This window comes from Columba livia, unplaced genomic scaffold (assembly GCF_036013475.1).
Source record: "Columba livia isolate bColLiv1 breed racing homer unplaced genomic scaffold, bColLiv1.pat.W.v2 Scaffold_82, whole genome shotgun sequence".
In the NCBI taxonomy this organism is placed as follows: Eukaryota; Metazoa; Chordata; class Aves; order Columbiformes; family Columbidae; genus Columba; species Columba livia.
Genome location: NW_027043810.1, coordinates 76,836 through 97,571, shown reverse-complemented (window position 1 = coordinate 97,571; position 20,736 = coordinate 76,836). Strand labels below are relative to the sequence as shown.

General features: G+C 41.7%; 1 protein-coding gene across 4 annotated transcripts; it reads right to left on the bottom strand.

Annotated features, from left to right (window-relative positions):
* Window positions 1–9,216: 9,216 nt before the first annotated feature.
* LOC110364178 (C->U-editing enzyme APOBEC-1) lies at window positions 9,217–16,508 on the bottom strand. 4 transcript variants are annotated; one of them, XR_010469469.1, is made up of 5 exons: window positions 16,187–16,360; window positions 13,469–13,562; window positions 12,221–12,621; window positions 11,538–11,653; window positions 9,217–10,623 (listed from the first exon to the last, which is right to left on the bottom strand). XR_010469469.1 is itself a non-coding variant. In XM_065048365.1 (4 exons), exons 1-4 carry the CDS (start codon window positions 16,324–16,326, stop codon window positions 10,600–10,602), a joined length of 681 nt encoding a protein of 226 aa, XP_064904437.1. In that variant the 5' UTR covers window positions 16,327–16,355; the 3' UTR covers window positions 9,217–10,599. The 4 variants fall into 4 exon arrangements, 1 of the variants encoding a protein (XP_064904437.1); XR_010469468.1 differs by having other exon boundaries at window positions 12,221–13,562; window positions 16,187–16,508; XR_010469470.1 differs by lacking the exon at window positions 13,469–13,562 and having other exon boundaries at window positions 12,221–12,638; window positions 16,187–16,355.
* Window positions 16,509–20,736: the final 4,228 nt, after the last annotated feature.

The window sequence follows — 20,736 nt, the reverse complement described above, 5'->3', positions numbered from 1 at the left end:
CAGACACTGGCAGGGCCCTCTGTGAAGCAGAAGGCTAGTCATGGCAGATTATCTGGCAATGCAGTGCCAAAACAGGATCTGCTGTCAGGGCCTCTTCTGCTGCAAGGTCACCACTCACTTCACAGCACAGAACCATTCCCTGGTGTTTGCATTAGTTCATACCTTAGGAAGAGGGAATGGGATCAACTCAGACACTCAGAAAGTTCTTGAAAGAAAAGTGTTTAACTAATGTGTTTTCAAGTTCATGGACATGATACTCTCTAAGGCTAGAAATGCATTGATACTACAGTATTTTCTTCATCGCCTTCTCTCTGCAGTAGATATTTAAAAACATGCAGTTATAAATTAGGCTTCAAGATGCTTAGTCTGATCTGCAAGAGATGGCTTGATTAGCAGCAGTGCTCTGTAGCAAGTTCCTGGTGTAAAACCAGAAATGTGTCACAGAAAGCAGAGAGAGAAAAAATCAGTCAAAGCAGAAGCAGGGAATTTGCAATACAACATTTCCAGGTGTCTCCTGGAAGCTGAATGTGCTCTATGAGATGCTGAATAAACAAAAGGGAAAAAAAAAAAAAAAAAAAAAAAAGGAAATGTTGTTCTGTCATTTCTGACAGCCTAATGTGAGGAAAGGAATCCCTTCCAAATCCAGAAACTGGTTCAACCCTAACAAAATCAGAAAGACAAGGTTACAACACAAGTGAATTTTCATGCCTCTAGAAGAACTTGCATATCCTGTCTATGGGGAGCAAACTTCAGTGCTTCAGAGGATGAGAGTAACCTCCAGAAGGGCCACATATCTGTGTGGAAAAGCTCGTTCTTGGCCTTCATGAGCAAATAGCTGTAATCCAGTATGCCTTTAAGCTGCTACATGTCTGTAGCAAGGGTCATACATCTGCCTGAGACCTTGTTTTACTCAAATAGCTATAACCAAAATATTTTTTCTGTATTTCTCATGCTGTCAATTATCTCTGCTTACAAAAGCTGCTTAAGGTAATGTTAAAGATAAATCTGAAGGTGATTTGTAATGCTGAGCTACTGGTAACATCTGAATATATCTGAGATCCACTCCAGCAAATGGGTTTTTTAAATAATCATCACCACCTTTGTATACATACCTCCTAAACATAAATACATTTTGGAGGAACATACACAGCAAAGGGCACACAGAACAGTGGACATACACTTACTCAGGACTCCTTTAGCCTCTAGGTTCCTTAGACCTTCATGACGTTCCAGATTCACTGTGGTAGTCACCTAGAAACTTCACAGTTTTTTCAGAACACTTTATAGAGGGCCTCCAGGATATACGCCAGGGGATAGAGAGGTGGATAGAGCAACTGGGAGCCAGCTCTCTACAGGTGTCTTCCTGGAAACAGATTTCAGTATACCAGTCCTGCAGAATGACAGTATTACAGTGGTGGTGTCTACTGGATGTACCACTCCCCCAGTTTATCTCTCTGAGCCAGGTGTGTCTCAAGAGGACAGACACATAGTTTGCAATTTTTCTCAAGTGTCTTCTGGCTGATTTGATGCTTGAAGCCCAAGATGTATGTCTGGTAGTACCAACTGCAGCGTCACACTGAACAATTTTATTCTGCATAAAACACAATTTTGAACTGAGGTAGAAGTCATAGAAATGGAAAAATATGGAAGAAATTAGGAAAGTCAGGCAGGACAGAGAGAAGAAAGAAGAGCGAGGGAGAAGGAAAGTTAGATCAGATATCACAAAAAAAAAACAAAAAGGGACAAAGTTTGAATCAGCCAAGATCCCAGTTTGTAAATCTCAGGTTTTACAGGTACTGAACTTTCTATTCTCTGGCTGAATGATCACCCAGTGGAAGTCCGGAAGCAAGAGGGAAGGCAAAACTTAAATGTGACTAAAATCTTGGGACTCATGCCACAGAGGCTTAGGTCTCAATCTCGACTTACAAACTGCCTCCTGAACTTAATTTGTAATGGTAAATTTTCTGTCAGTTCAAGTGTTCTGCTGCTGGCGTATTTGACAGTAAAAGGAAAATCCACTGTATGTTTGTTTGGATTTAATTGAGTTTTCTCAGTAGATATCTACATTTTTATGGAAAGAAAAAACACACAGAGCCTTTTGAGATTTACTCTGTTAACTTCAAATTTTTAAAATGGCTAAAACATGTCTCTGTGTATGTCCTGGTTTTGCTTAAAACAAGACCAATTGTCTGCTAGTGAATTTTCCTTTCAGCTAGGTTCTTCTAAGTAACTGCATTTTTCTGAAGTTGGCTGCATGTTTTTCATACAGTGTTCGGTCCAGAGCTGATAACACCTGATATGTACAGTTTTACTGAGCTAATGGTAGGAATGATATGGACAAAAACCCCAGGATTATCTTTTATTGCTATAGCAGCCAAGATGATTCATAAATTTCACACATTCCATTCATACTTGCAGGGAGGGGTGGACAGGTGACCCAAATCGACCAACGAGGTATTCCATACATGTCACACACAGTTTAAAGCTGGGAGATCACAAGGGTCTCACTCTCTTCCTCCATAGCTGACGCCTGAAGAGGACCCTGCCTGTTTTCCTGCCTGCAATCCTGATCCTTTCCAACTTGCAAGTCTCTCTCCCTTTTCCTCCTATTCCCTTTCTGTAGTGGGAAGGAGGCGGCCACACTTTACTGTTGCTCTGCAAGAAACAGTGACAGTGTATGAGTACACACTCACACAGATATTTGCATATATAGATATGCATAATAATGCAACAGCACGTATAAAAACAAGCTTATAGATACACAAATACACATGCTTAGCAACATGTGAGTTTACAACTCTGACTAATAAGCACAACCACTTATGGCATTTTATGTCTCCCAGAACCTTTCCTCTGCAGATTACACAGCATCACCATACATTACTGAGACTCTTGTCATGTATGAGACGTAAAAGATTAAGATAATTGATGATGTCCTACTACTGGGTGAGCTTTATAAGTCTGACCCCAAAGAATGAAGTGGAATGGCAGCCAGCCACCAGGATGTGTGGGCAGAGCCCTGACCCAGGCAAAGTCAACAGGTGATCAGTGGGAAGGAGTCACCTGTGTGTTTACTTCAGTATTCATTTCTCTTAGCTAAATAAAACATCCCAATCTTTCACACTAACTGGTGAGACTATAGAAATCAGAGAAGCAGATCAAATTATAAGGAGTCAGTGTGAAAAAAGAAAACCTGTAAGTGAATGTATCTGTATTTTGGACTATGATTTTCTAAGCAGTTCTTCTACAGTCATCTCACATTACTTTGCATCACAGAAATTCTACATATTTATCTTTCTGATTTTGCCTTGTTTCTGCCTCTTTGTTTTAATGCTTGTGCTGTGTCAAAGCACTCAGCAGAATAATAAGTACCCCAAACCTGGTGGATATCAGAGTGTCTGTACTCCCTTTGAGAGTTGAGTATAGCATATAGTCATCACACAACTGGCAGAGTTTTAAATAGCAAGAGGGACAACAAAACCAGGTGGACCTCACTCGAGAGAAAGCAATGATTCATCTCTTCTTTTCTTATCAGTCATACCAGAGAGTGTTCAGAGCACCTCGAGGAACTTTCAGCACTGAGCCTCTCTTTTCTAAGCACTCAGGGATTGCTCAGTGGTGACCATATGGTTAAACTCTACACAAAATTCACTTGTAAGCTGTTTCTCCCATGGGAGGTAAAACCTCTATCAGAAGCAGAAAAATGTCTGCCAGAACTAGGAGTTACAACCATTGGGCACCGTCGAGGATGGAGTTAATTTTATTCATAGCAGCCTGTATAGTGTTGTGGTTTAGTCTGGAGACGAAAACTGTGTTGATAACACACTAACTTTTTAGCTATTGCTGAATAGCACTTGCGCAGTGTCAAGGCCTTCTCTGTTTCAGACTTTGCCTCCAGCTAGGCTGGGGGTGGCCAAAATGCTGGGAGGGACCACAACTGGGACAGCCAACCCAAACTGACCACAGGGATCTTTCATGTAATCTAATGGTATGCTCAGCAATAGAACTTGGAGGGACTTTTCTATGTTTGCTGTTGCTTGAGGACTGGCTGGTCATCAGTCTGCTGGTTGTGATTGCCTCTGCATCATTTGCGGTGTCTTTTCTTGTTTTTTTCCCCTTCACTTATTAGACTGTCTTTATCTTTATGAATGAGTTTTCTTACTTTTGCCCTTCTAATCCTCTACCCCATCCCATGGGGCAGGGAGAGGGGAGAGCAAGCATCTGTATAGTGATTAGCTACCTGCCAGAGTTAACCCACCTCACCATCTCATGTCCACAGGTAAGCTAGAAAGCCACCCAACTTGGATATCCACAGGCAAGCTGCCAAAGAGGTCTTGTAAGAAGTTTTCAGAAGACTCCAGAGGTATGGGGTTGTTCCGCCAGAACCTTAACTGTTCAGGCCCTGTATTACTGTGTAAATAGTCTCTCCTTGACAGCTAACACTTCTCCTGTCACTGACATGGAGTGGGACTGTGAGATAGGAAAATGTATGTTTAAGCAACAGTAAGTGCTTTATTATATTTCTCATAGCAGAGGCAGTGCAATCTTCAGGGGACCATCTATCAGTCTTGATACCTTTGAATTTAAACAGTCATGGCATGTGGTGCAGGTCCAGGGGACACCTGGTACAGCTGTGAGATAACCCTTCAAGGGAAGAGATTTAAGGAATACAGCTGAAGCAGTGGGTTCCAGTTACCTTTTCCCAAGTTGAAGCTGTGTTTGTTAGGCCAGTCAGCAGCACAAGGAGGAGTCACACTTGCTGCAGTGATGGTTATAGATCATGTTCATTGTATCTGAGTAGATATTAAGAGAAGTGAGGGATTGAAAGGTGGATATGAAGCTAAACAGTGTTTGTGAGCAGCAGATGGCTGAAGTGGAAAACAAATGAGATGGAAATCAAGGTGAATCAGGGAATTGTGAGGGTGGAAGGGCAGAACTTACATCCAAAATACCAGCTGAGCTGTCATAGTTCACTCAGATGAGTACACCCAATGGGGTCAACTGTAAATGTTTGTCAGATCCAGCTATGAAAGTGGCCTGTAAATAATCTCCAACTATCCAAATAGTCTTGGCTCTGGTTCTATGGATTAGGCATTCACTTATCACAATGCTGCTATGGAAAGACCTCACTATGGGGTAGGCCAATAACGGGGGTGGTAGTTGGAAATAAAGGGAATCATGATACCATGTCTCAGCAACCTGCCCTGTCACAATTTTCTTGTCTTATCTTAGTCATGCATGGTGCTGACAGGGAAGTCCTGCCAGATCTCACCACTACAGTTAACACAGATTGCAGATTTGGAGGCTAACATATTTACTGTTTGACTTGTAAGACAGGCAGGGCTTCAGGATGGGGAACATATCCATCTGCAGCTCCTTTGCCACAGCCTACTGCCCAGTCCACAATCCACCTTCATTAGAGACACTTAAACTGAGACATTCTGCCTCTGACCACCATGGCAAACAAGGCAATGCTAGTGCGAAGCACTGTGACTCTACATCACATCTCCAGGGCTGCAGATCAGGAAGCAGACCTGAGCCAGGCTCCCAAAGTCACTCCAGGAAGATGAAGCTCTGGCTGCTCTGTGGGTCTGTTCTGACCTCTGGGATGCTGCCAAGTGACCATTCAGGTGCACAGGTGGGACAGCACATACAGAGCATGCTGGCACCAGAGCTCTGGTCTGCTGAAGGAAAAGTCCAGGTCAAAACAGTGATGGACAGGTCTGAGTCTCAGCAGGGCTGCTGCAGGAGGGAGACAACAGCACTTTTGTCCAGTAAGGAGCAAGACTGTGAGGACAGCAGTCATCATGCAGTGCAGCAGGACATGGGCTTGGATGGGAGGTGGGGAAGATGTAAGCACATCAGACAGCCAGAATGGAGTGCTGGATGAGGCCTTACTCTGCATATCATCCATAACCTCTAAATAGCTGAGTTTAAGCACAAATTTCTGTCCATAGGACACTAAAATGTCACATGCATCTAACAGGGAAGAGAAAGACCACAGTACATAAGTAACAAGCTGTGACTGTAGAGGTGCCACCTGGGACTGGATTCAGGCCCTTCTGTTTCTCTGTATATTAGAACTAGAAGGCATCCAAGTACGTAATGTCAACCCTCAGCTCCCAGATGTTTTTCCCAGCCTTATGGTAGTGCTCCAGCCAGCTATGGCAGCAACAAGAGCTCTCTCCTGTTTCATGACTTGGCGTTTGTCTCTGCCTGTTCAAGAGAGACAGCTTCTGATTTCTAAGTTACTACTGACAAGTATTGCTCAGCCACATCATTCATACCAGACCTATCAGGTATCATTTGGTATGTTTATTTTTACTATTACTTTAGATACATCATTCTGTAGTTCTCCCATATACTCTGGGGAGAACTGAGCTGAACATGAGGTCTATTCTTGACTACTGTTTGACCACAGACTGATTTGCTACACAAATGTGACTAAAAAAAATGGCTTGAAATAAAAATTTCATCATAGTGTAATAGATAAGCAGAATCTAGACAAGTGACCAGGTGTCCAGAGACACTGTTTTCTGTGACCAAGTCACAGCAGCTCTTGCCAGATATTGCTATGATGCAGCAAGGGCTCGCTACTCCCTAAAGGATAAGGAGGCAAGACAAGCAAGATAAACCAGACATCAAGGAAGGAACCTTGCTACCCAAGGGCCATCCCAATGTATCCAGAAAAGGAGAGCAGGGCAGGCCCAGGACTAGAAGCCAGGATCAACCAAGTGTCCAGATTTTCAGGCAGGTTCGTGTTGACGAGGCAGGTCCTAGGTCAAGCTGAGAAGTCAATCCTCAGGTCAGGATCAGGTCCTGTGTTGGCAACCAAGGTCACATACAGACACAGTGATCACTGACCTGGTACACAGAGATGAGACGGGTCTGAGATCAACCCAGAAAATCAGTTCACAGGTCAGGAAACAGATCAACAGGATCCATGGCTGGCTATGGGCATGGACATAGGCATGGGTGTGACAGATGGAGACAAGCACAACTACGCCTTAGCTCGGGCAGCAGGGACTAATAGCATAGACTTGAGCTTAAATGCAGCTGCTGGGCCATCTATGGGCAGTGTGCCAGTGGAAGCTGCAGGTCAGGATATTCAAGGCAACTAAGGTTTTTTTAATGTGCTCAGGGCCCTGGAGACACAGACCATAATAATTGCCTTCAGTTTTTATTGTGAAAACATTTAGGGGTTCTTCCTTGCATGTGACATAGGAATGTCACAGCCTTGCTTTGGCCAAGAGCTGGTTACAATTCAAACAGGAGCTGAGTGTGGTAAGCCACAGCCAATAGGACAACATAAACGAGAACTAAGCATATTGAGCCTTGGCATGGACAGTGGATCAACAAGCAACAGAAACATGCCCAGAGATGCTGGGAAGGTATGCTGTGATATCAATTTAATGGCAGTTTGTTGCAACAACTAACTTCAAAGACCTTCAGCAACAGAGACTGAGGGAGAACATTTAGTCCACTTTGAACTTAGAATTTTCACATTGTCTATGTTTCTCTTCCCCTCATAACAACTTGTGTGATCAATTTTCTCTGCATCTTTAAGACCAGCTTGAAAGCATCAGCTCCTGAACTTATAAGATATAAAGACCCATATGTAAACAAGATGGCACATCTGCCAAAGCAGACATTACTTAAATGAGAAGTGCTGCCATTTTGTGAGTTAGAGGCTGTCATCTCCTAGTTTCCATAAGCCAGATCCTCTTTAGGCTATATTGGGCCACAACTTCGAGTAATTCTATTGATTATGTTAAAAGATTGGCAATACAAATGAGAGAAGAATCAGATCCAATCATAGCTTTAAAGTTTAGTTACTAAAATGGGTATAAGTCAATGAATATTTATCCTAGCCTTGCAAAAATATCCCAGCATCAGGAATAGGGGATGGAGAGAGGTTCTATTCCCAAGCACTCCGTACTGACAACAGGGCTTGTACCTCGTCATAGTACAGAGGGGCAAACAACCCAGCTTGACTACTGCAAGGGATACAGCTGCATTCCTATTGTTCTTTGTGCAGATTGATGTGCTTTACTTTTTAAGGTGTTTCCAGTGGATACATCTAGTGGTCCATTTTCAGGATGGGCTTGCATATAAAAATACTTTCTTACTAGTTTTAGCCAGCTGAGCGGAGCTGTTGAAATGCAATGACCATGAATACCATCATTATAATTCCAGTCACATCACTTGGTGGATGGAGGATTTGCTTCCGTTGAATGAAGCATCTGTGGATTTTTAAAATTGCTCTTTTAAGATCATATGCTGCTGTCAGTCACACGTTATAGGTCCCAGTGAGCCAGTGAAAAACTCTCTAGGCTAGTACAGTCTTTCAAATGCAGACAAGTGTTTCAGTGATTAATGATGAAAAATTAGTATAGCAAGAACAGGCACTTATTGTGAATAGTTTAAGACACAGGCAAGTAAGACAACTACTTATTTACCTGGCAAGCTGTGATCTTCTGGAATCTGCTGCCCCAGTAAACTGTAGACACAGATGGCAGTACAGAGTAAAAAGAGACCTGAGAAATTCATAGTAACAAGTATATAAACAGACACTAAAGGGAAGATGCAGGATTCCCAACCACAGTCAGCATAGGTATCAAGGTGGTATGACTGGATCATACATAAGGAAGCGCAGATAGCAGCCAGACTGGTCTGCTCTCCCTAAAAAGCATCTCCTCCTGCCACTGCTAGATGCAGTGTCTGGACTATGCTCTCAACCCTGATGGGGCATTTTCTGTGTTTTTATGTTCACTTTTGTTCCTCATGCAGTATGAGGTAGAAGACTAGCCAAGAGGACAGCAAGACTCCAGAGATGTTCCTTTTGGCACCCCGACCTCCTCTTGTCAGAGATTCATTTTTCAACAGTCAAGGAAATAGCCTGTTTTAATCAAAATTCCTCAGTTGAAGTAACTTACAGTGAATTAATCAGATGTTTGGGTGCTAATTTAGCAGTCCTCTTTAAATACCCTTTCCCCAACAGCCTGTGCACCACTGAGTCACAACAGAGGATGAAAAACATTAGCAGAGTATTGGGCCTGGGGCACTGTTTACCATTCTGGCTGCTACCTGCCTCCATTTCCACATCCAGAAGTTTCTCATCAGAGATATTTAGCACTGTCCAGTATACTCAAGACTCCCAGTGACAAGCTGTCTGTCCAGGATATTGGTGGCCATTAGAAACTGGGGAATGTCAGCAATGTTTTATGTTATTTATTATCATAAAAGCAGTAAGACAGCTGGCTATATTTTGTGCGTGATATCTCTTTGTAGAAGATCAGAGATAACATTGGTCCATTACTTGATGAGTTCAGTCAGCTCACAATTAGGAATAGACAAAGCAGAGACGTTTAATACCTTTTTTGCCTCTGTCTTTAACACTGATTATGTGCCCTGTGACCACAGAGCCCCATGTTGAAGGACCATGACTGGGGGATAATAAACTCCCAGCCAACCCTGAATGTGTTTGAGACTTGATGCTCCAGCTGGATGCACATGGGACCCAAGGAGATTCATCCCAAGATACTGAAAGAGCTGGCTAATGTCATTGTGGGACCTCTCTCCATTATTTTTCAATGGTTTTGGGTGTATGGAGGGGTCCCAGTCAACTGGAAGCTCACAAATGTTGTCCCAATTTTCAAGAAGGGTAAGAAAGAAGACCCTGATCATTACAAGCATGTCAGTCTCACCTCATTGCCTGGTAAAATTGTGCAGAAGGTTATTATGGGAGTTACTGAAAAACACTTGAGAGACAATGCAGTCATTGGTCATAGCCAACATCAGTTCACAAGGGAAAAGTCCTGCTTAAACAACTTAATTTCTTTTCATAACAATGTCACCCATCTAGTTGACCAAGAGAAGTCAGTAGCTGTGTCAGGTTTGGGTTTTAGCAAAGCTTTTGATACTGTCTCTCAGAGTATCTCTTTGGATAAACTGTCCAGCACACAGCTAGACTGTTGTATCTTGGGGAGCAATTGGCTGATGGGTTGGGCTCAAAGGGTTACATTAATAGTAAATAGGGTTACATCAGGCTGGTAACCAGTCACCAGTGGGATTCCGCAGAGCTCAATTTTAGGGTCACTGTTCTTTAATGTGTTTATAAATTATCTGGACACAAGAATCAAATGTACATTAAGTAAGTTTGCCAAAGGTACTAAACTAGCTGTGGACTCCTTGGATGGTAAAGAGGCTTTATGGAGAGATCTGGATAGACTAGAGAGCTGGGCAATCACATCCTTATGAAATTTAATGGGAGTGAGTGCTGGATTCTCCATTTGAGATGGGGTAATTCTGGTGCTCATCTCCTCTCTCCGGTGACCAGCGACAGGACACAAGGAAATGGATTGAAGCTGCATCAGGAGAGGTTCAGCTTGGACATTAGGAAAAGGGTCTTCACTGAGAGTTGGTTGGTCACTGGAACAGGCTCCAAGGGAAGTGGTCACAATACCAAGCCTGGCGGAGTTCAAGGAGCATCTGGATGACACTTTGAGTCATATGGTTTATTTTTACATAGTCCCCCACGGAGCAAGGAGTTGGACTCAATCCTTATGGGTCCCTTCCAGCTTGAGATATTCTATAGTTCTATGATTGTATGAACGGAAGATCCTGAAATGAAAATAAAAATATGACATTTAGATCCTTGGACTTTGGATTTGCTCTGGTTTGAAATGGACATAGCAGGAGAAGTCTATTACTTGTAATAGCCCAGAATATTTCTTTTTCACAGATGCCATATAACATGGATTTCCCAGATGTTCAATGGCCTACTTAGCCATGGATTTCTTTCACTCTTTTTCACTATAAGTAGCATTTGTCAGAAGACTCTAATACATTGAAATTAAAATGCTGCAGAACTTATACTAGTTTTGCTAGACTTCTCTCTTTTTTTTTTTTTTTTTTTTTTTTTTTTTTTTACACACAGTCCTTTTAGGCCACATATTTGGACCTATTTATTCAAGCAGGGTCTCTTGTCTTTAGGGGCAAAAACTTTCAGCATCATTGGTGAACACACTATCTGTTGTCTCTCCTGGTTTTAGGGAGGTTTGGCACAAAACAAAAACAAAGGTTGGACTTTCCCAGGGGACAGATGTTTTCTTTTGAACAGCTTTTCTCATCTCTCGGAACATGTACCCTTTGACCAGCCAGAGAAGTTGCTGAATCAAATCTGGAAGGGACTTTAATGAAATATGTAGGGGCCCAGTGACTGGGAAGGGGTGGCAGACTTGTACAGATATTGACAGAAAGCAGCTGAGCAGCATCATTTGGTGAACCAAAACCCATGTTCAGATCAAAATTATAAAGGAATCTGGTGAAGGGTTTCTGGGATGAGGCTGGAGTTTCAGCTGATAATCAAAGTATTTCCCACTCTGGAGTCTGAAGGAAAAAAACCTGCACTCTCAGCCTTTGCTTCATTATATGATGGAAGAAAACCCACAGTACTTCTCCCTGCTCTTTACGGCTCAGTGACGCAAACAGCAAATCATTCAATGCAGTTGCTCTGTTCCTCAGACTCTACTAACCTCAAAGACATCCTTGAGCTTCAAACGATTCTTAGTTATCGCTGATTGAAAGCCCACAGTCCAGGAATCATCGTCAGCATCTCCTTGGATAAAGGCTTTCCAACAGTAAGTATAGTCTGGAGAAATAGAAGTAAGATGGCTAACCTGAGTTTATTCAGATACCAGACAAGCTCAGGAAACAAGACTTTTCACAGAAACACAGAATGCCAGGGATTTTAACCTCTTCCTTTCACCAATGACACAGAGACAGGTTGCCCATGGACAGCTGTATGCTGTTCACTCCATATTTGGAACCAATGCCATTCTCTCTGGGCATTTTTTTTCTCTCTCCTATCAGTGGAGGGCCCTTTCAGCCAGCCTTATCCCAGCAGTTGCATTTAGTCCTCTAGGATAAGGGAGAAGCACCATATCTCCTATTCCCTCAGGAGTGAAAGAAAAATAGTGTCTCTAAACAAAGGAAAATTTTCATTCAGGTCTGGTTGCTAAAAGTCCTGTCCCCATCCCCCTGCAATATTTGAACTTATTTTTTTGGATGTGACACTCAGTCACTGCATGGCAATGGATGTGCCCCCAAAGAAGATGAGCAGGACACGGGGCAGAAAGCAAGTCCATACCAGTTTCACCTATGCACAAAATTCATCAGTTCACCCCTTCCCAGTCCCACAAAGCACAGGAAATCTTGCCTTTAATTTCCATGACAGCAATGGTTACTTTCTTCAAGCTCACAAGCTTCTTCAGACCCTCACAGACTTCTGAATTTTGTATTTTATAAAGCCGTGCTACATATATGTCTATGTTCACATTTGAGTGCTTCTCTAAGAAATTCAATATTTCACAGCAGCAGCTCACACAGGGGCTCCAGGACAAGTACCAGGTGATGGAACAGTTGACAAAATTTTTGGATCTTCTCATCTTAAAGATCTTCTCCAAGAAGTACACTTCAGCATGGTAATGATCCTTTCTGATCCAGTGTATCCAAGGTCTGCCAGTATCACCCCACTGCAGTTTGCATAGTAGGTATGTGTCATGTGGAAATTCACGGGGGTCAAAATTATCCCTTAATGCCCTTTTAGATATATACATACTGAAACAGAAAAGAAACTTCAAGAAATCACAGGTTATAACTTTGTTTTCAGTTGTTCTCCATTACACAAAAGAGGGAGAGGGTGGAGGAAATGAGAGGAGAACTGAAAAGGGCAAAATATGAGAGAGCAATGCAAGGAAAATGGGGAGGTAGGCACCACAGCAGGATAAAGGAACCAAATGCTGAACCACCTAATCTCTCTTTGTTTGCAACTGCATGCAGAACTTTCACCTCCTCACCTCTCCCTATGGCTGTTCTCTTCTTCGTCAGCTCATTTCTAAAAGCTTTCTATATCTTTTTACATGTCAGACATTTTTTCCAGTGCTCCTGTGTAGCCCTTTTCAATGTAAATTTTGTAAAAACTAAAAAAATAAAAGAAAATAAAATCACTGATAAATTATGAAGCTGAAAGTTTCTCCTTATTTTCATAAGGATTAGAACAGTCAGCACACTTCTACATGAGAGAAGGAAAAAGAAGTGTTCTATACAAAAAGATGCATCTCCCAAGGAAGACATCTTCTGACAGTCCATCTATTAGATCCAGATCTATTCGGTACAGAAGAGACCTCTAAATATTGCTAGTTAAGTACCTATGCAAAGACTGCTGTTGTTGGTCATGAATGTATCTTTTATATCAGTAATTATCAATGATACATAAATAATATATGAAGTTACCACTGGCACTTCGAAGCCTTTATACAATTGCTTTATATAGAAACTTGTACGAGAATGCACTTCAGATACATATTTTTCCACATCAGAGTAATCCAGAATAAATCTAGTAGACAATGTGACACTTTTAAGAGAAACAATAAACCTGTAGATTGTTTTATAGATTAGTACTCACCAATAACAAAAAAACCCACTGTCTGAACTGAAGACAAATTAAATTTTGCAGATCAAGCAACTGTCACATATTCTCTAGCTACAGGAGTCATCACCTATGTAAAAAAGCATCTCATTTATCTGAGTCAGTTAGAAGGCTATGTCTTCTGACCCTGTCTCCTTCCTCATCCCAGCCTTCTACACGCTAAATACATATGTACATAAGCCCATTTAGAAACTACAGAGTGTATCTCTGTTTATTTTCTTCATGTAAACTCTGTGTATATAAACCACAGAAACTATGTATGCAGATTTCTTTGTCAGACTTTCTATTGAATTTATGCAAATGTAAGAAATGTAAATATAATATCACCAAATGTTTAATTCTCGTACAGGAATAACTTTATTACTATTATTATTATTACACTTAATTCCTTTAGTATGTTGCTTAAAAAACAAACAAACAAACAAAACCAAAACAAAACAAACAACAAACAAAAGCCAGAGAAATAAAAGTGAAGCACACGCTTAATTTTTTTTCTCATTTGAGGTACTAACAGAGATGTATTTTTTGTATTTCTATTATGCTATTTGGATGTTAGGGCTTATTAGCTTAGATTTCTTTATAACTTGATGATTAGGGAACATATATCTGTATAATAAGTATATAAGACATGCATAATATACATAACATATATGTGTATGTGTGTGCATGTATACATGGAATATAGTGGCAGTGGTTGAAATTCACCAACGAAAATACATTGAACTCCCAATACTCAAGCCAAATATGTTCATTTAATTCTTACAGAACATATCTTTAAGACTTTGGAAAACAGTGTTACAATAGAATACAGGGATCTGATTTGTTCAAAGGTATCTGTAGATGTTGCAATCTGATTATAACATACAGACAAGTTAAAATTTCCAGGTCTTACTTAAACTGATCTTAAGCACCCCCTTGCCTGCGTCTTGACCATAAAATATTGAGCTTTGGATAAGCTATTGCAGTGGGTGTCCTGTGCATATTTTCAAGGACATAAAGCCATTTCTTTAGAACAATCTTGCAATACACTAATCTTCAAGATATAGCCACGTTAAAGGTGTGTTAAGCTAAGTGCATTTATTGTATAATCAACCTAATGCACTATAAACAGAAGCCTGGATTCTTATAAATATCTACTACAGACATAATTTGCTATTTTTTAAATAATGGATTAATGTAAATTTAAACAGCTCTAACAGAAGGACAGAAATTTAAAAAACATGATAAAACATTCCCACACTATAGAATATATAAAGAATCCCAGCACCACTTCCATTTTCTCCCCAAAGCAGATAAGAAAATACTTTTTAAAAGTTGTGAGTTTAAAGATAAATTGCCCAAAACCATGCAATCTCTTCTATTATTTGTTTTTATAGCTATCATAAACAGTCCTTGCTGTTCAACATTGTTTTATATGATGCACATATACACATGGAGCTTAATTTTAAAAAAAATCAAGCACTTAATAGCTGGTTCCTTAATACAAATATGAGAGAAAATTAAGAGTTAGCAAATAATCATTTTTTAAAGTCCTAAGACATTTTTGATTTATTTCTAAATCTGGTTCATCAATCTCACGAAAGTGAAGTTGCAACCCTTACAGAATTTAAAAGCGGCAGTGAAATACACCAACTGTAAAGACTGAGTGTTTGATAGGTGAATTGTACCCAAATATGTTTAGAGGGGCTAGGGAAGAAAATAGCAGAGGGATGACCACCAACGTAACTGTCTCCTAGGCTTTATTTTCTTTTCTATTAAAATGCAGCTGCTAAGCAAGCATTAATTAAACCTTGACAACATATTGACTGATTACAAATATCTTTTAAAATGTGTTATTTATACCTTTTCTATTGTCCCATCATCCATGACTTGAACAGGAATGCAATTAGTATATTTTAAAATGTACTAATTTTATGAAAACAGCTCCTAAAACTAATATCTCTCTTATTAAAACTTCAGGTAATAAACCACACCATAATTGATATTTAATAATTTTCCTTCCTTCCTTCCTCTAACACCTTTTATTAGAAACTATTTAAAATTTTTCTTATTGCAAGATAATAATACTAATGATGATCATATCTAAAAATCCATTAGCATAGCTGTTTCAAAGTTTCTTTAATCCATGTTTTTCCTCCATTGCTAACACTTTGCACAGTCGATGCATTTTTTTACTGAACTTTGCATTAGAACTATTTTTCCCCCTGTATTGCACAGAAAGCGACTGACACTTCCTGTTTATTTTGTGGCACAACAGACATTTCAAGACCTCAAAACAGTTGAACAGGGAAGAGGCACTTTCAGATTCTGTTGCTACCCAGCACTGGGGTAAGCCACCTCCTGCCTTACCCCTTCCCCAACACACTCCCATCTTTCGCTCGGTTTTATCAGCACCTTTTGTTCCCCACCATTTGACAGCTCCAGTGACAGTTTTATGATGGCAAGAACTTCCTCAACAAGCTCAGACTTTGGCATGGCCCCTCACCCACTGCAGTGACACTGGGGACCAGAGCTCCCACTCAGGTACGCTGGCACCTGTGTCGCCTTCATCCTTTCCCAAGCGAAGCAGAGACTTTGCACAGACAGCACACTCTTGGGGAGACAAAGCAAGCAGTCCCCTTGGGCTGAAGCAATAGCAGCATAGAGCTGAAGCTGGGTTGTTTTTTGGGAGGCAGTCAGCAATTTTTTTTTTACCCTGACAGCTTTTTCCTGTGCATGGCCTCTCCTCTCTCCGTGAACCGTCCAACACTGCTTTCTTCCTTTGGTGCTGCCCTCCTTTCTGTTCCGGTTCCAGCAGACGGGAGCTCTGTGTGTCGCTGGTAATGGAGTAGCATGGGGTGACGTAAGAGCAAAGGGAAATAAAACAGTTTGATCGCGGCTGCTACCACATGACATGTCTTAACACGCCTGCCCTTACCAGCACGCTTTCCCCACTTCTTAGCTGGGAAGTGAGGGCTTGATACATGTTTCCAGTTAAAAACATAATAACTGGACAGTCTCTTTGAAGCCTGCTTGTAAGTTTCAAAGGCATGGTAATACTTTCTTGGCAAAAAAATAAGATTTATTCTTCTGTGCAGGAAATTCCTGCCAGCAGTGCAGCTGTTCTGTGTGGCTCACAGGCCTTTTCTCCCAAGCCTGACTGTGTGGAAAGCACGGTGGTTCAGCATCAGGCACCAAGAGATCATTCCATGCTGTCAGAGCTTTCTCAAGGGTGAAGAGCTCACAAATCCCTCTGATAAGAGACTTGACTCACAAGGTATCTGCAAAGCTTACTCACCTTTCCTGCCAAACCCGGAAGGTGGAGAGCTCTCCTATGAAGGAAGAGAGGGGATGGTGCATTGGGAGCTTTGCAGAAAAAATGGCATTCAAAGATTTGGTGATCCTGAACAAGCCATGTCTGCTCTCTTGGACCTTGTGTTTAGGGATGGAGAAGGCTGTATGTTACTAATGTAATCTGTAATTTATATACATAGGTCTGTGCTGCCCTGAGCTGCAAATGCAACGTGGCCTTCAGACCCTGCCATGCTGCACAAACCCCTGGGCCGCAGGATGAACTCAGCTGGTGAACTGTAACAGAGGAGCCTGCAGGCAGCTCCCACTTAGCACCAGCAGCCCATCCCTGCCATTATCTGCAGGAAGTTACAACATCCTTTAGGAACAGAATTGTGTTCCTGTAAGAAAATATGTAAGAGTTCAGATGACCAAAAAGGGGGGGACTTCCGTTCATGGACTGGCTCTGTGCAGCATGCCATAGGGAAATCCATCCAGGGTCTGTTCAATGCTGCATGAACATGAGGTGCCCAGCATCTGAAAACATGTAAGATTTACTCGCTGTCTATATTACTCTTCTTATTCCGTCTTTTTGAAACAGCTGTTTTTTTTAGCCGTTTGTTGTCAGGCCTTTCTTACTGAGATCCAGTAAGTACCCTGCACCATCTCTCTTGCACATAAGTGATCCTGGCCAGGCCACTGAGATGCACACATCATGGTGCTGGTAAGTATATGGATGGGACTGTGCAAGGGGGTAGAATCAATTTATTTTGAGATTTGTAAAATAAAATCACAGTCGTCTTCCTTAAGGTCTTTCTGAGTTTTGTTATACTAATTTCCTATGGAGACATTTAAGAAAGATAGTAGCTCCCAAATCCCACAGTCACTACTGTTCACCTAACCGCTATGCTAGAAGAATGCACTGCAGCCCAGCAGCTTTGCCAGCCCTCTTCTGAAAATGTGGCCAAAGCAAAACTAGCAAGACACAATCCTAAAGTGACACCAAAGAGCAACTACAATTACCAGTCACTCAGGAGCTCATATTCTGCTTGCAGATTAACCACACTGTGGATGCAGAGAGCTTAGCTGGCTCTATGCAAAGTCTGGCTTGGTTCATTAGCTGAGGCAGAGTACTGCCTGCTCAGGTCTGGAAACATTACAAATCCTTTCACAGGACACCAAGCCTAAGCTAAAAAAGGACCAGATGTGTCTAGAGAGAATGCTGCAGAGACTCTGCAGACATGTTCTTAAGACTAGGAGTCCTGGGCATCAGGGGGCAATGACACCCAAGTGACTCCTCATAGACCCATGATGAGACCAGCTCTGCCTCAAGGTGAGCTATGCCATACTTGGTGTGCCAGCAGCTCTCTGTGGTCCAGAAGGGTAGGTGACCTCAGGCTCAACTCTGCTTGGATGCACAGAGTTAGCTTTGGCCTTGTACAGTGACAGAGCTATCTGGCAGTCCAGGAACCAGCCTTGTCTTTTTTTTCCATTACACAGTGTATCCTTAAACACCATGAGTTGACAGTATGAGGATTTTGGTTTCCATTTCTCTTTTTAGGGACTACCTGAAGAAAATTGCTGAGCCCTATCTCTTCAGAGGGACAAGAAAATTCAGTGATTTCAGGGCTGATGCTGGAGCTAGTGCCAGATGTTGACACCAGCTTGCCAAACTCTCTTGGTTTAAGTGCGTGATCAGTGTGTTCATTTTGGCATGGTTTTTTGTGGTGCATTGTAAGTATCTGTGGCAATGCTGCAACTTTCTGAAACCTGAAAAGGATCACAGATACTACTATAAAAGGTCTGTTAGGAATGCATATGTGGGAGGTATTAAATATGCTACTTCTGTCATCAAAAAAAAAAACAAAAAACAACACGACACACCACAAATGGAAGTTCATGGTGGAAATTAATGAAGCTCAAGTTTGTGATAAACTCACCTGTGACTGAAAAACTCAATTACTAAGGAATAGGCCACTTTGGAGATTTCAGATTGAGACATGGAGCAACTTTCAGATAAGATGGTGACAGCCTGTAATGGACTGAGTGGAGATTTGATGGGAAAGCTTCCTGCAGGGTAATGCACAACATGCATTTGTTTATATGATCCATTCCAGCAATCATGCTCTGACAGCAATAAACATCACCTGAGATGAAATCAAGAGATAAGATGGTATTTCCCTAAACTGCAGCAGCTCTTTTCACTAGAATGTGCCTGTCAACACCTTCCTCCAAAGATGTTGGCAGTATGTGACAGGCTGCCCCTAAGCAATGCCTATGTCTCTTTTCCAGCAGCCATTTCCCATTCTACATATTACCTCACCTCTAGCTCCACGAACCACATTGCTTGTATCTGTGACCCTTGAAAGCCTATAGTGGATGGACACACACTCATTGCAACAGCTATGATTTCTTTAATCTGTGATTTTTAGTCTCAATACTCTCCATCATGCAATCAACATTACTGAATGACACAGGGGTATAAAACTATTATAACACAGCTTGAGATACAAGAACATAGCATTTCATAGGTCAGGTTTTTTTTCATTCTTCCAGAGACTGCTTTTCCTGCTCTAGGCTCCATCATCTCCTGTGTACTCCAACAGAAACACAGCATGCTGATCTGAATTTCCCACAGCTTGGGCAAAGAGATGTTTTTGCTATGCAGTGACAGCTCCACATCCCGTCGTCAAGCCACAGGTTAACGTTCTCTGACTGAGCTGGCAACAAAAGGCTGGATGTGGAGGGCTTCCAGTTTCCAGACACCCAGGCCTTGACTGCCTCCTCTTGCTGCTGCAGCATCCTAGGACTGGATGAAAATTACAAGCTGCACTGCTGAGGTAACATTAGCTCTCTCACTGCAGAGTGGGTGTTCTTTACTTAAGGCCATATCCTGGGTCCATGATTGCTCTCAGAAACAGCCAGTCCGTTCCTGGAAAGCTGCCGCAACATCTACTCTGTGCAACAGGAGTGCATCCTTGCCATGCACAACATGAGACATGCTGGGTACCACCTGGAGCACCAGCTTCACACATGCAGGACATATGCTGGCACAAAATCACAGCTGGGGGTGGTCAGCAGAGCTCTGTCAGAATGTGGCTGTGGGCCCACACCTGAGCTAGAGCAAATCTGCAGCACCTACAGCTGACCAACAACACTGCCTGGGTCTAGCATTAATGGTCAGGGGTCTGCTGAGTTAATTAATAAGTATTATTAATTACAGGGATCTGACAGTTTTATAGAGGAAGCGGGTTAAGTAACTAAATCTAGACACTCAAAGAAGAAAACTGGTTACTTTGATTGATGTGTCCGCAGTCATTTTGTGTTTTGAGTACTCTGAATGTATTTGTTATTTCAGTGAAAGATTGGATACCATGATGAAAAACATGAGATCATCAGCAGGTAGGTAACTCAACCAGGAATACAAAATACCTTGTTCTGACAGCTCAATCACAGGATATATGAGTCATAATCTTTTATTAATAGTTCCATTTATCTCATTCAATATGCTGCTCTTTATCTTTATTACCCAATGAAATAGAAAGCATAACATAACTGCATTTTAGTGATTTATTTTCCCCTTTCAAAAGCTTGCAGAATATCAGTGAATATTACCTATGCACATATTGGATGTTTGTCCCTCAACAGCTGGCCCTTTCTATCCCTCATGTCTCTTTGGGATCTTGTTGAGAAGCCTTTATCACCTCCTAGAGTTCAATAGAATAGAAGTATCTGTACAAGCCAGGACCTTTATAGGAAAAAATTGTCTCCAAAACCAGTGTATCACAAAACTACAGTGCTCCCTAGCACATCTCTCTGTAGCTTCTTGGATGCTGTTGACATTTGCTGTCAGGTTCTGGAGTCTTTCCTTACATCTCAGCGCTTCTAGCCTCACACCTGAGTCACAGTCACTCATCTAACATTATGTATTTGTCCACACCCTGGGACAAAGAACAAGAGGGACAGTTCAGAGC